At 43.9% G+C, this 16357-nt stretch overlaps 1 protein-coding gene across 1 annotated transcript in view; it reads left to right on the top strand.

Annotated features, from left to right (window-relative positions):
* Window positions 1-15465, top strand: part of dati (zinc finger protein datilografo) — a 168816-nt gene extending 153351 nt beyond the window's left edge. The window contains exons 5-9 of the mRNA XM_071598934.1: window positions 5442-5468; window positions 8604-8747; window positions 10184-10187; window positions 11733-11963; window positions 14528-15465. Of these exons, the coding sequence (XP_071455035.1) occupies window positions 5442-5468; window positions 8604-8747; window positions 10184-10187; window positions 11733-11963; window positions 14528-15465 (1344 nt within the window). The remainder of the gene's footprint in view (window positions 1-5441; window positions 5469-8603; window positions 8748-10183; window positions 10188-11732; window positions 11964-14527) is intronic.
* Window positions 15466-16357: the final 892 nt, after the last annotated feature.

Below are 16357 nucleotides of genomic sequence, written 5' to 3' on the forward strand. Positions count from 1 at the left end.
ATGGTGCAGTAACTGTTACGTTTTTTTCATTTCATTAATGTAGTCTAATCTTTAGTACTTCACGCGCTACAACTACATATTTTTGTCTAAGTTATTCAATATTCAGTTGCCAAGAACATCGAATACATTCAAAGATTCGCGTGCCAACTTAAATTCATCCAACTCTGCAATTTAGTTAAACAGTGACGTTCACACATGTATGGCACGGATTCAATTTGATTTTGAAAGCTGAGGGTAGTACAACGCTCAGCTAATTTTACGCAAGTTCTTAATTTTCTAAGAATCTACCAAAGAATAACTCGTGAAGGTGAAGAGGTTATTGCTTTACCCTTAGTGTACATAGTAAGAGACCTGCGACTAGCCAAAAAGTATTTAATTTTATTAGTAGAAAATTTCTCAACCAGGTGTTGACGGCATTTGTTAATCTTTGCTTTCACGTGTCTCGAGACAATTGAGACTATTTATTTACTTTATTTTCTTTGATACAAACGTGATCATTGTCTCACTCCACGATATCCTCTGAACAAAACCGTTTCAAAATAATTTAGGAACAATATATGCATATTAAGACTTCCCATGGTTTAAACTTCATGAGTAACTTTCATGGCATTGTTTACTATCGGAAATAGGATTTCGGCAGCTGCTAAGCGCTTAAGGTTGAAGCGGGCGGTCTTTCGTACCGTCTTAGGGCTCCCAAACGTGCCTAAAGAAGGCATACCCAGGTACGGGGCGCCATTCCACTCACCTTTCTTGTTTTTTCACGAAACAACTCCCGCTAGGGCGAGCGGCATCGTAAAGGGTTGGATTGAGGGAAAAGAAGCGCACCTCCCTCTCCTTGGCCATTCTCCCCCGTGTACTCTTCTCTCTTCCCCTCCCTCTTCTCACCCCTCCCCACCCCTTAATTTATGTTCTCGTCATCCATCTCTCCCCGTCTCTGCCCACCTACCCCATCGCTCCCCCCTCCATTCCCAACCCTTCCAACCACCCCCCCCCCCACCCTGTCTCATAATCCTGCGATTCCTTCGGAGCATATAAATAAATCAGCGCTAAGTGCCTCGAGCGGAGGGGGCTCCCACACCCCTTCTACCCTGCCACCCCCGCGATCCCCCCCTCCTCATTCGCCCTCTTCGCCCCTACCCTTCCAATGAAGGGGTGGGCAGTTTTGCGTGAGTGTGTGTGTAGGGGGAGATAATGTTTACGAGATAGGGTGCGGGAGGAGCGGGTGTGCAGGTGGGGTCCCGTCATTTTTTTCCACTCACCCCCTTCGAGTTCCTCGGCGAGAGGAGGTGGGAACTTAGGGGGGGGGGGGATTTGGGAATTTCTTTTCGAGGAGAGTCGTGAGAATAAGATGGGGGCGGGCGATAGGTGGAGTAGGGCAAGAAGGAGTTTGTCACCGCTACGTCTGTGCGCGTGTGTTTGCGTCTCCTGCGGTCTCCAGAACACGGCTAGTGCGTCTTTCTCCCATCTCTACTCCCACCACACCACCGACACTCGGGGTGTCGTGGATGCGGTCCAATCGATGGGTGCGGCCGGAAAATACCACGCCCTCCCGCACACGCATTAGCGCCTCCGCGTGTGACGCCGCAGGGGATGCGACGCCTGGGGCAACGGTGCCGCGGGCCGATTGGGACTCCCGTCTCCGATTTCCCAGCGGACAGCCACGTAATTGACACCCTCAAGGGTCCAGAACGCCTCGCGATTATTGCAAGACAACCACCGACTTCTTTAAATGCTTTTGTAGTATGCTATATTCGTTTAGACGTGGCTTAATTTTTCAGGTCAAATGGCTAGTTTGAGTTAGGAGTTAAGTCGCAAAATGTATTATCAACCATTGATAAGAATGAATATCAAAGTTTTTCTCGTTAACTAGGAGCTCATCAGACTCTTACGAGCGGTTCTGTTTAATCCTTTGGTCATTTTATTTTTGAAATCAGCGCTGGATGGAAAATAAACTAAAATCTCACTTTCGCGACAAATATGTGTTTCGAGAATTATTAAATGGAAAGAAATTTTTCAAAGCTAGACACCACAGCTGTAAGGCATATCTTATTGTAATGGAGTAAACCACAAAATGTCATGTAATCGTTTTAAGTTACCAATACATACTCTTCTCTCTATTTCTTTCCCGCAACGGCTTTCCGAAATGATATGCTTGGAGTTAATACATAGTGAACATTCCTTTAGTTTAGTTTTAATCCTTGCTCTATTTAGAACAGCTTAAAATTACAATATATGGTATCTAATTATGAATGAATAGCATATTGGTTGTTAATTTGCAGCCAAAGTAAGGAAACCGGGCCAAATTGTAAAAAAAGACAAAATAATACGAGACTAGATCCAGCGAAGAATATTAATTGGGTAGTACAATTGAATAGCAGCATATTTTTTAATTTTTAGGCTAGCGTTCTGTGATTATTGCCCCATATTTTACACCACCTCCCTTTCGACTCTTTAGATTTATATGAATCTTTTCTATCAATAATGCTTCGAAGAATCATTAAAATCTTCAGTTGGCGTAAAAGTTTCTCAAAACTCTCCTCTGCTACAATATTCCTTTCGGGCATTTAGGGCCATAGGTTGGTTGGGCTGTTGCAGAGAACTACCCTAAATATCCTAATTTCAGTAACGATGACATGAAAAAATAGATTGAAAACACAATGAAAACATATAATATGATTTAACAATCCGCTCATATAAATTAAATAAGAATTCTTTCTAATAAGGAGGCTAGTCCCCTCTAGTAACCCGGCATCAAAGAGAAGAAGGCGTCACGAGATAAGGAAATGGAACTTGGGGCTCTCCGGCTGACTCCGAAAAATTTCCTCAAAAATGCCTTCTCCTCGTTCCCCTCCCCCCTCCAAACCCTCAATCCCCACCCCACTCTCTCCCTGCCCCGCCCCTTCCGGCTCCCTCCGCCTATCCCCGACGATTTTTTTCCTTCCGTCCTCCCCCCCCCCCAACCCCGAACACCACCACCGGTCCCCCTTATTTTTCCGCCCCGCCGCTGCCCAGGGAACCGCCCCGCTTCCCACCCTCCTTAGTCTCCCCGTCCCCCACGCCCTCCTCTAGCCCTGCACATCCGCCAACCGAAAAAATCCACGCCCACACACCCCGCCCTACCTCCTCAACTCATCCCCCCTCGCCCCTGCATTAACTTCTGCTCCCTACCCGCCCCCATTCCTCCCCGGTTCCCATTTCCGCGGACGGCGGTGTTTTCCCCCCCCCCCCTCCCTTTCTCTCCTCTCCCTCCCGCTCCACCGTCCATGCGCCGGTCCCTGGAGTTTTTTTTTTAGTTTTCCCTCCCACTCGGAGAAATAAAAATGAAAGCGGTCCTGCGCCTTATCGATGGGGATTGTTTCTTTTCGCGCCACCCCAGTGTAACAGGGATTCTTTCTTCGTGAGGAAACGAAAAGATCGAAGGCGTATGAAAGAATTGCGTCTGGTCGCACGTGCAGAGCCAGGGTCCAGGGAATGTCCCCTAACATTGGAAAAGTCGAATTATTATTGTGTTGTCATAGCGGAGTCTTCCCTCCTTGATTTGGCGACGCAGTAGTTTACTTGCTTATTTAGTTCACGTAATTTTTAAAAACTCGACAGAAGTTATGGTTATTTTCAAGACGATGTTCAGCGTTAACTACAAGGTCGTGTATCGTAAAATATCGTACTATTTTCCCGAAAGTCATCTATCTCTCGATTACCATCAGGTCATAGGTATCGTAATATAAAGCAAATAAATCCAAGGTTAGCTCATGGTAGCGAGTCTTCTGCATTTTTTTATTCAAATTTATAACTTTTGGTGAGCGGGCGTTTGGGTATCAAAACCGAACATAAATCTTTGCTCAGAGACCCACAGTTTATGGTCAAGTCCCTCGTTCCTTTGCCTTTCATTCCTTCCCTCGCTGTCAGGTGTCTCTGCCTCCCCGGTCCCCCTCTCCTTCCATCCCCCGAACACCTCCGCTGAATAATTGATTGAGGGGTGGAAATGCAAGGGTGTGCGGATCGGAGTGCGCCCTTGAGACGCGGAGAGGTGTGGAGCGATGAAGGGCCAGGGTAGGGGGTGGTTTTAAGGGCAAAAGTTGTGTCCTTTTAAGGGGTAATAAATAATTAGCTTGGGTAGTGCGACGATTTCGGACAATTAAAGGCGAAGGAATATGGAATCCGTTTTAGTTTCTGTTGAATTAGTCACTCTCACTTTGGAAATGCTGTGCTCCTTCCGTTCCGGAAGCATATCCAACTTCCTCGAGTACTTTTTTTTCCGTGGGAAATGCTAACGTTCTATTCACGGCATTTCTCTTTCTTGTTACACTGAGAATTAATCTGAAATCCATTCTTACCATCATTGTAGGTTAATTTTTTATGCTACCAATATTTGAGTAACCATCATCTAATGATCGAGTGGATGCTAATGGGTTTGGGGATTATATTCCCCTTTTTTTCTCTACATTGCCCCCAAGGAAGCGCGATTTTTTTTAAATGAAACACTTTCACCACGAAGTTTATCGAAATTTATTTCATTCATGTAAAGATAAAGGTCATTACCCCGTTAAACGTAAAAAAAACGTTAAACATCCCTGTTGAAATAATCTACCGTTTTAGTACTGTGAATGAATACAGGATTAAGAACTTGGTTTCATGTGTTAGGCGTTTATGATAATATTTTCCTCCTTTAATAACTACACCGGCAGTAGAAAGTGTTATTGCTCAATAGAAATAAATATCATACAATCATTAGCTGCATATTAAAATTACTTTAAAGAAGGCGCGCGCAAAGTAATCAGTCCTATAGTTGAATTGACAATGGAAGTAGGAATGAAATATAGGAATGCCCTTATTTTTTCTCTTCATTGCTGTTGTCTATTATTTCTACCATCTCCTCAGGTTTAATTGTGTGTCGGCCAGGAAAGTTGTGAAGCATAGTGCGGAAACATACGGTACACGAGAACTTGAATTTCAATGTTGATCCTTGAAAATTGCTTCGTGAAAATAATCAATTTTAGTCCACCTGAACGGTATGGATATAAAAGTTTTGTGAGCGATATTAGACATATTGAACACCTAAACGACCGGTTTAGTTCCAATTTTCTATTCATTTTCGTCGAAATATAAAGAGTCAGCGCTATGCGGATGGTTTACAAGTGATTATCACTTTAGGGCCACAGTCCCTTGTGCTGAACGTTTTCTCTTCAATGATAGGTATTTAGCGCCGGCACATCCTAGATTGTTCATTCAAGTAGGTATTACGGATGGACCAGAATGGTGTGATGCTCTGAAGTAACCCCCTTTAACCTTCCCTTGCTCATTCGTCAATCCCATTAGTATTATTATTCTCTTGATGTAAGTGTGTGATCACATTTTATTTTCACGGAAATGCCTTTATTTTTCGTTTTAAACGAGGAGGAAATGATACCGTATTAAATAATTCTCTGTAAGTTATCTCACAGTGGAATTTTTCTCGGGATAAACATGATGTAACTTTACTTCTGTTGGCTTACCTTCCAAAGCGGGTAGTAATTATTCCTGCTCATGCACATCAAATCGCGGAAAAATTTATGCATCAAGTATGTTTCATTCCAAGAGAGGACTTTTTTTGTTCTCATTTTTTCCACCTGATGATCTTAAATTCATCTCGCGAAAATATTTAGAAAATGTTGAATCACATTAGCCCTTGAAATGAAATGGTTTCATGTTTGTAAATTGTCTCCTTGAACTTCGTGCTCTATGAACATAAGCTGACGCATTCATGCTATATCCACAGTTTTTTTTCCAATTACATTTTCCACTATCATTCACATGACATAATTATTCAAATGCTATTTCCTCCTTAAATTCTTGATTACGTTTTGGTCTTGTGCTTATATTATGTAGAGAAGGTGGTGGTATATCTTCTTGCAATAATTTTGTCTGTGCTCACAATCATATTGCTTTATTTAACATCCTATCAAGTGGCTTGGAACGTTTGCAATGCAAAGGAAAAACTACATTAAAGTTTGTGTGAATATGTACAGATAAAATTGATAGTAATTTCTTTGAAATACTTTCTCTGTCTATTAAAATACCGCGATGAGGTTAAGACGAAGCAAACATCAATTAAATACGCTCAGAAATCTCCTGAGTGAGGAAAGAAAAAGTGATAATTGTAGCATGCAAAGCTTGAAAAGAAACAATATGAGAGAAAATATTTTCCCTTAAGAATTAAATGTTTGCAATTTTCCAGAAGTCATACGAGATGCTTATTTCTTATTTATCTTATAATATTCCAAAGAAACTGCGGAAGATGCCGCAACAGTAACTTTTAACGGAGTCATCCGCTAATGTGCATTTCAATGCAGCAATTTCAGAGTGTAAAAATCATTCGCCTTGATCGGGATCCCGGTCAAGGCGGATGATTTTAACACCCTGAAATTTTTGCACGCTCTGAAATATATATTTATTTTAATAAAATCATTCAAATAGACATCAAATGGCCACAACGCTGACTTTTTCCTTTATTTAGAGACTGATACGTTCCAAGCGCACGCAAAGTTTATTAGTCCAGACTATTTTCCAGTGCCACAATAATAAAAAATAATTTTAGAAAGGAATCTTTTTGTTTCCAAATTGGCAGTGATTTACAATCAATTCGGTGCTGCAAAAATTCCAAGCAATAAATATCTCAGCAGGTAAAACAAACTTAGATAATCGTAAAAAATATTAATCTATTGGCGCATTTCGTTTTAGTCCTAATTTTCAATTTTTAAAGTGAACTGATAAATATGATGAAATGTGTAACGCTTTCGAATCACTTTAGGAAAAATTATTTCAATCACTCGGTAAACTATTTATTACATTGTCTAAATGATGTGGCCTAATTCCGGAGCATGATACCTTCTTGTTATAAACGACGGCTATGTTATCTTGATATAAAAGACTTAACCCTTCGTTGCTCATAAATTGAGGTAGCATGGCCGTCTGACTCTCCTTCTTTGTGCACGTTATAACCTTAACCAATAAAGTCATGTATTCTCATAGCTGTAGATTTGCATGCTTTTATTGTTCTTGCATTGGCTATGTGTTGCTTGGTTAATATGCATTTTGATGCTGTTACTCTTTAATAGGTTTAGGTAATGGCGGCTTGAGAAATTTTTGAAATTTCTCTCGGAAGTATAATATTTTTTCCAAAATTTAACATTAATTTTAGAAACTTTCACAAATACGTAAGTAAATGAATTGAAATTATTAATTGTGACCTTTTGCCTCCATTTTTATGGGTACTTGTAATAAACATTACATTGTATTGCATGCTGTGAATAGATATAGTTCCAAGGTGTCGGATGAGGGGTTCCTAGCAGCGAAGAGGACTTGATAATTTTATTTGCGTATATTCTTGTTTTTTTTTGTGTGCAGGCCAAACTCCCTGAAATCCCAATTCGGGATCATCCTGCCTCCTTACCCAAATTTCTACCAATACCTCATATCAGACGCAAACAACGTCAAATAATAGTGGACTACTCGCACCCAGAAACCCCTCAAACGCCGCCCTATGCAGCGCATTGCTTGCCTCTTTTTAACATATAATGCTTGTCTCTCTCTTTGCCTGGAAAATTCGTAAAGCTTTTCTCTGCTTGGGTGATCAATGAACGTTTTTCCAATCACTTTTTCAAGAGACGGGTAAAACACACTGGACCGTGAACTTTGCCGGTCCATTCCATCACTTTCCATAAATGGGCTGCGCACTCTTTCGCCGGAGGGTGTAGGGAGGGGGGAGACGGGGGATACTCGAGAATATTCCTGTCAAATGCCCCTTTCCCTCCCTCTTGCCAAGGGGGAGGCCACGACCCCCACGGCGCCTCGTGGGGGGACGGAGGCCGGGAGATGCATGCCGAATTGTCGCGAGGGAGAGAGTGATAGCGTGCGGGTGGGTAGATGGGGGGGGGGATAAGAAAAAAATAAAATCAATCATCCAAGGCTCTTGCATGCCCCGCGTTGGTTTTTTAAATGGCGTGTCTCTTTTTGTTTGAATGTGGATGGAATAAAAACGGGTTGAAGAGTAGCAAGGGCTCACACTCTTCTTTCTCCCCCTCCCCCACCCGCTCACCTTTTCCCAAAATACCCTGAAATATCCCCTTTTAACCCTAAAACCCGCACCTTCAACAAAATCACCGAAAAACATGAACCCGAACCCGAAAATGAATCATCCTAACGCTCAACCTCGGAACCTTAAATAATCCTCAACCCCTCAAAAAAAAAATATGGAACCTGATTCCCAAAATTTTCCTAAATCTCCCCAACCTTAAAAAAAAAAATCCGAACCGTATCCTAAAAATCCTGACGAAACCAAAATCCTCTTGCCCTAATACCCGCACCCCGGCAAACCTAAAACCTTTCAACCTGCCACCTGAAAAAAAACATCCGTACCCAAACGTGCCGTTCTGCCGGCGCGTTGGATGCACCTTTGAAACCCTCAATGGGCCGCGGGGACACTTCCAAACCCCTATGGTTCTCTCGCGACCCCCTGAATATCTCCTCCACCCTCAACCCCAAATTTCCCGTCGACCCCTAACCCACCTCCCGCCCCCGCAACCCCGTATCCTATCAACCCAAACCCCCCCCCCGACCCCCCACAGGAGATTCAGCTCCGTCTTCCTGTCTTCCAGCAACATGCCGCCCTCATCGGCGGCCCGAACGCAACTTCCTGCCCGCTCTGCCACAAGATGTTCCTCGGCGGGGAGGCGCTAATGGAGCACATGAAGCATGCCCACAAGGATCCAGTAGGACCACCCTGCTCCACGGCCGGGTCCATCAGTGAGTTGAGTTCCTCTGCGCCTACGGCCAGCCAACCACCTCCCCCTGTTGAAAAACCCTCACCGTCTTAGCTCCTTTAGCTGCCCGAGTCCCACAGCCCCTGGAAACGGGCCGTGGACTTGAGAGTGAAATTATTTGTCTCAGGGCCGGTTCTTATGCAAGAAAAGAGGACCAATCAACTCGATCGATTGAAATGAACTAGAGAGCTGTCTATTTCACATTTCACAATTTATTTTACCTTTGTTACAATATCATTTGAGTTTCTTACACCCCTCCTTTCCCCTTTAAACGTCACACTTGTGCTTTCCTTCCACTAAAAAGTTTCGGACTTTTGACTCAGCATTGCCAGCTGAGCGAGTATGTTGTGCTGCAGTATTTACTGTCGCGCAAAATTCGACGTATTTACGCGCGTGATGTTGAACTTTCTGAAGCCCATGTCTCCCCTAAGTCACGCCTTTTCTCTTGGTGACCACTCCTCTTTCACTCAGTGACCTCCTCTTTGTAAATTGCGTAACACATGGACACCCCTTGAAAAAGTGTGAAAGCTAGTTGTCATGACAACTATGGTGACCATTTTAACCATGGAAAATGCTGTATTTTCGAATTAGCAGCTGACGTTCGGGGGGGAGGGGTTGTTGACTTCATGATACAATACAATGGGCTTTATTGGAATATTTGGATAAAACATTTGAAAATGGATGAAGTTTGAACTTTCCGCCTTGACTCAGAACAGCGGTACAAGAAACTTGGCCCATGTAGAGCGTTAATTAATTCTCAAATTAAAATTCGTTTGAATTCAATTAAAATTTTGTGACTTAGCCTTGCTGCCATTAGGCTCAAGGATTTTGAATATCCTTTTATATCCAAGTAGAAATTACATTCAAATACTTCTATACAAATCAGTCTGTTTTTTTAATATCCATAATGGGGAAATATATATATACAGCAACTAACACCCTTAAGGTCGTAGTGAAAGCGGATATAAACTATTTTCACCGCAATCAGTTATCAAACAAATGCACACCTTGGACAGGTTGATAAAAGCAATATTATCCAAAATACGCTTTAAGTAATTTGACAATGGAATGTTAATTTAAATTATCTCGTCATGTTAAAGCTTGAAGTACTCATTTAAGTAGATTCATTCAAATTTATAATGTCACAAACTCGAGGTCAACTCTTCTATAATATCCTGAATGCTAAGCTGAATATTCCTGCTCAGTTAAATAATAAAGTGAATATTTATACTCTGTTTAATAAATAAAGGTATTTAAAATTGAAATATCTTCTTCGTATTGAAAGCTCATTAGGGAGAATGTACATTTGCGGTAGTAATTCTTAGGATAAGGCCTATAGAAAAGTCTGAACATTAGTCAGCTGATTGGTATCTCGTCTCCAATAGAACGGTAAATAGACCTTGGAAAATACAGAAATTCTTCTTTCGTTGACCATTTTTTTCCTTACTGGTATCCCGTAGCGCACTAGATAACTTCAAATGTAAATAATGGTTTACCTAGAAGAGCCAGAAGCCAACGCGATTGCTTCTTTTATTTGATTTTGGATTGGTTTCGGAGACTACCTTCTTACCTTTGATAAAAACATGATCACATCACCTGATATATCTTGAAGTCTTCCGTTTAACTTTTATGATATAGATTAATACTATTTGGACTGTGGTACCTCTTATCCAATGTACAAAATGTTGGTTCCTGATTTGAGAAACCCCACGTGTAGACGGTATCAACCCATTAATTGTATGTCCATACTTAATTATTTTTTATGATAAGATAATGTCCTTGTAGATTTTTCTTTGAGGATGTCTTCCCAAAAACCTTATAATTTGTGATCCCTCCAAAGAATCGGGAGAAACGCAAATTTCACAGATATCGTTACCCAGCCCTCTACATAAAATTATTATTACGATTTATATACAAATATATATATACATATATAGTGTTTATGTTTTATTATGTGGTTTTCTTAATTGTAATAACATGTTTTTAAATTGACAGACAACAATGTAGGTAGGTATTAACTCAGCGTTGATTAAGATTTATGTTTAGTGTGTATCTAAAATAATAATTTTAAATGCCGGTAAGCAACCCTGCAAACGTCTTTTGCCTCAAGGGTTAGAAGTATCGGATAGGAAAGCGAATAGGTAAAGGTTTGTCGTGGAAACAGCGATTTCAACCGCGTCAAAAGCCATTGTTTGGGCAATCTTTTGCAAGGCATGAATGCCGTCCCCTCCCATCTCCCGGTTCGCATGCTGCCCGGAGAACCCGGGCGTGCCCTCTTCTTCCCTTCTCGTAACAACTTCTCGCGTTGACCTTGCCCTCTCCCCTTCTTCCCTCCTGTTCCCGCCGCACACGCGTCCTCGTCGCCCGCGTCGCTCGCAGCCGCGGCCGCCGCGGCAGCCGCAGCCGCCGCCTCGGGGGCGCTATCGCTCGCCGCACCCTCGTCCTTCGGAGTCGCCAACGTGGGAGGAGCCGGAGGAGGAGGCGGCGGCGGAGGAGGAGGAGGAGGTGGTGGTGGAGGAGGAGGAGGCGGAGGAGGAGGTGGAGGCAGTGGAGGAGGAGGTGGGGGCGGAGTGGGGGCCAACGGGGGCAGTGGTGGCGGGGGCGTCGGGGGTGGGGTCGGCAATGGTGCCGTGGGGGGTGGAGCTGGGGTGGGTAGCGGGGGCTTGGGGAGCGGGGGACTTGGGAGCGGGGGCTTGGGGAATGGGGGCAGCGGGGGTGGCGGGAACACACCGGGGTCGGGGACCGGGGGCGGGAGCGTCGGGGGCGGGGTCGGCGGAGGCGGCGTAAGCGGGAACGCGGGGGGTGGAGTGGTGGGCAGCGGTTTGGGCGGGGGCGTGGGTGGGGGCGGCGTGGGCGGAGGCCTGGGTGGGGGACTGGGTGGTGGGCTCGGCGGGGGCCTAGGAGGCGGGGGTCTGGCTGGGAGCCTGGGTGGAGGTCTCGGGGGTGGGCTTGGAGGTCTGGGGGGTGGGCTCGCGGACCCGGGTTCGTACCTGGCCGCCAAGAGGCGCACAGCCAACCACCCTTGTCCGGTGTGTGGGAAGCATTACGTCAACGAGGGATCCCTGAGGAAGCACTTGGCTTGTCATCCGGAGACGGCCCAGCTCTCGTCCTCACTGCGCATGTGGCCTTGCAGCGTGTGCCAAGCAGTCTTCACGCACGAATCCGGTGAGTGGCACGACCAAAGCACCGCGAAGAGGAAAAAAATTGGCCCGCGGTTCCGCAGCTTTGACATCAACACCCCTCTCCAATTCTACTCTCTTTTGACAAAATCCTAAGAAACCAGCATGCACGGTGTTCGCAAATGATTGTTGAAATAATGGCTTTAAGGAACCGAAATATGTAATATTCCAATTTTACCAGAAAAGGGTATTAGTGTTGGTGGTGGTACCATCCTAGAGATTTATGATTCATTTACCGTCATCTATGTTAAGAACGAAAGTGAGGTGGATTAAACTGTTGTCTGCTCCATGGTAAGGCATGTTTTAGTTTTGAAGCTGAGATCACCATTTAATTAAGACCAGCTTTTTTCCCAATTTTTCCCAGAAATAAGTAAAATGATTTGTAATTCCCGCAATATTCAGTGTCATTGTACTTATTCCTGCAGTGGTTTATTGCACAATGAGGTAAATGAACGGTAACGGTTGCGTTATAAAATGTTTTTGTAAATTTTTTATTAACATTTGAAGATCCAAATGTATTAATTCGGGATATTTTAGGATAATGAGACAATTTTATGCCTGAATGAATTTTAAAGTTTGTGGACTGGCGTTTATATCCGTCAAATTCAATGTTTCTCGATTGTTGCTGTAATGTCTTCAAAGTGAGTAAAAAGGAAAACTTAGGCAATTTCGCAATTAAAACTTTTATTGTATGGCCCACGTTTTAATAATGGGTCGATGCCTAAAGATGGATATGTAACATGTCGAAGACTGGGCCGTGAAAGAAAAGGTTTAATGGTGGAATTCGCTAAGTTTCAAGCGATTTTACTTCCTTTAGTTTACTTTTCCAAATCTGTTGGAGGCTATACGCTTAATCCCAAACCCGTTTGCCCTCCCCCAAATATACCATTTTCTTTAAAAGATACACAATGTAGATAAAATATTTTCAATGAATTTGAGTATTTTTGATAAGAGAAACAGCATTCAGACGAGATTTTATTTCGTTGGTTTTACATAGGCACTTCAGTCCAAATTAACCTTCCTCCTCAGTATTATATATTTATGGTGTCTTCCTTTAATTATGATTAGGTAAAATAACCAAATCTGTGAATTTATCCTTCGCCAACTTTTATAATACGCAATCTTCATGATATATTCTTCAAATGAAAATCTTGCATCTATTTTTATATTCTAGGAAGCTCGTTATAGATCCAAATCGCCATATTCGTCGAACCCAGAGCTAAACAGTGTATCGCTACGCGAGTACGTTAATAAATGAAAGAAATTCTACCTAGCTATTTGGAGTGACTTCAATGCCCGTTTGCTAAGACATTTGGCCAAATCATACTCAAATCCCTCTCTCTCTCTCTCTCTCTCTCTGGGCGCATTAGTACTCCAATGTATTCTACGAATATTAACAGATGAATTCAGCCCGAAGCCAATTCAAATATCAAGGTCATATATGTCAATAGTGATTGAGGTTTCAGACTAGGTTATTTTTTTCACGATTCAGTTATTCCAAGTGATTTTAGTAAACTATTGCATTATATGTTTTAATTTCACTTTTTTCTAGTGAAAAAATACTTTTCTTCCCACTTGCCATAGAAGTGTCACCCGGAGAATTATGCTGTACTTTTCGTTCGTAAATCGTTTATATCTACAAAATATACTGATTTTAATGAATATAAAATTTACGGATATCCTTACAAGTAAGATGAAATTACAAGTTTTACAAGGGTTATTTCTGTTTAATAAATTATTGCTTGAAAACAGCCTTTTTAAAATGTACTTCATAAAATACGTTAAAACCAGTGGTATAATACTGAAAAAGAATGTTACACTTTTTGTCAAAAGTTTATTCAGTATTTACTCTTATTTTACTTATTGTAGGCAATTGCTTTCATTCTATTTATATAGTGCTTCCTGTGTTCTCCAATCACCTTAGGTATCACACTTTCTTCTTCAGTTAATATAAAACTTCTATAGGATCTCTTAATAAAACTACATTCATTCTAAATAACTGTAGTCGTTAGTTAGAGAAATGTACGTTGAAAATATTTATAGCACCTATGGGTTCTCATTCATTTACGTCAGCTTAGTTAATACGAGATACGTAGCTGTAAGCGTCTATGAAATAATAACTGGTTTCATAATTACTGTTTCAACCGCTCTGGTAAATGTATTAAATGGCACGATCAATGAAAATTCCGTTAAAATTACAGAAAATCTCTTTTTGTTCATTTCACCGGTGAGGATCAAACTGGCGTCTGTCATCAGATACTTATTTAAAACTGACTACACTGAGGACTACTTAAGAATCCTCAACACAGCCCGAAGTAACCGTTTAGTGATGTACTTCATGTGGTCTATTAATGCAGCGGAAATTAGCAGAAAACAAAATTTTGGGATTAGGAGCAGGATTACTATATTTTGCTCAAAATTTACCCAGGAAAACTAATGCGAATATTGATATAAAATAAAAGAAAATATTGATCAGTTTTTCCGTTGTATTATCTTATCGGGAAAGTTCATTGCTCTGAGTAACCACGGTCAAATTTTTATCCTTCTCAGGTCTCCTTAACCATATGGAGCACATGCGTATGGACCCGAAACATCAGTTCGCCGCGCAGTATGTGCTGAGCCGCGCTGCAGCCGAGCGCCGCGAACGCGAGAACCTCCTTGTAGCCGCCGCGGCGGCAGCGGCCGCGGCCGCCCAACAGGCATCGTCCAGCGCGTCCAGCACCCCCGCCGGGGGCAGTGGAGGCACGTCCTCCGGGGCGCCCTCTCCTGCACCCTCGCCAGCATCTTCGGCCGCCGTGGCCGCGGCGGCTCATGCGGCCTCCCTCTCCCCATCCAATCCACACAACAACAACAATAACCCGTCCCCCACAGACCTCAAGATGACTCCTTCGGAGAGCGGCGCCGGTGGCGGAGGTACTAACGGTCTCCCGCACCATGCTCACCACAACCACCACGGGCACCACGGTGGTGACCACGGTGGAGGCGGCGGGGTGTGTTCTCCATTGTCAATGCGCATGGGAGGTGGGGAGGCAGCCCTACGCATGGATTCGTCCCCACCGGGCACTGGGGCCTCAGAGGCGGCTGCCATGAGGATGCAGGCGGAGGCCCTGCTGCGGTCGCAGGCGGAGGCGGCCCTGAGGCTGGCCGTTAGCCAGGCGGCGGCGGAGTCGCGGATGAACAACGGAGGTGGCCACGGCGGAGGAGGAGGAGCCGGTGGGGGCAGCTCGCCGTCCTCGGTGGCGGCAGCCGCGGCAGAGCAGCTGGGGGAGGCCCTGAGACTTCAGGAGCAGAGGCTGGAACAGGCTCTGCGATTGCACCACCACCATGCGCACCACGCGCACCAGGCACACCACGGAGGTAACGGCGGAGGCTTCTCCCTGGGTGCTCACCACCACCATCTTTCCTCTACGTCGCCGGCGGCGGCTGTGGCGGCTGCGGCCGCCGCCGCCGCCGCGGCTCAGCAGGGGCAAGGGGGTCAGAACAACTAGGGAAGGGGGCCTCCGTGGCAGGAGGCAGCCGCAGAAGTGGCTATGGACCTTGGCAAACTGCGCCCGGAGGTCATGGAATGGTTCGGATTCAAGTGACTCTTTGGGAGGGGCGGCCCAGCGCCGTAAGGGAAGGGTTTATGAGCAGAACGTGTGCGCGTGAGTGTCGCGGGAAGTTATCTTCCCGCTGCAGGACTGCTAACCCTCCCGCCCCCCAATGCCTAGCGAGGCCCCCTAAATATTGCCCATTTATATTGTGGAAAGAAGGAACAATGCACGGAATGAACAAACTCTCGTTTGGAGAGATTTTATTCAGGAGGAGACTAGGTGTGGAAGGGTTGTTAACCTCACATCCAGAAGTGTTTGCTCTTGTGGAAGAGGAAGGGAAGGCAGGGATTGCTTGTATACGTCTTGTTCATCAAAGTATTTTGACTGGCATCGCTTACCTACCAATTGAAAGGAGTTTTAAGATATAGTCCCTCTGTAATAGTTTGTTGATTTTTTATTATTGTTTTGTTTTGGATTCTCCATGAGTGAGTCTTTTTATACAAATGATTGTTGTTCCTCCTCTTAAATAAGAATTCTCTGATATGTATTCAGTCGAGAGATGTCCATTTGATGGTTTCCGAGATGGGTTTAGGTGCTGCAGATTTTTAATGGTTTTGAAAAGTAGATTGTGCCTACTATAGGCCATCCATCATTATTTGAGATTTTAAGATGTGGACATAGGGGAGGTTCACAGAGGTATTTGCTGAGGGTGGGCAGAAGACAAAGAATTAATTGACCCTAATGATTGTCAATCGATGGCTATGGGTCAATCACAACCAATTAACATTGTTCTTGATGCATGTGAAGGTTGCCTATTAGCAATGCCTCATAGAACCCCCAAAGGCTG

This window comes from Hetaerina americana, unplaced genomic scaffold (genome assembly GCF_022747635.1).
Source record: "Hetaerina americana unplaced genomic scaffold, ioHetAmer1.1.p SCAF_10, whole genome shotgun sequence".
In the NCBI taxonomy this organism is placed as follows: Eukaryota; Metazoa; Arthropoda; class Insecta; order Odonata; family Calopterygidae; genus Hetaerina; species Hetaerina americana.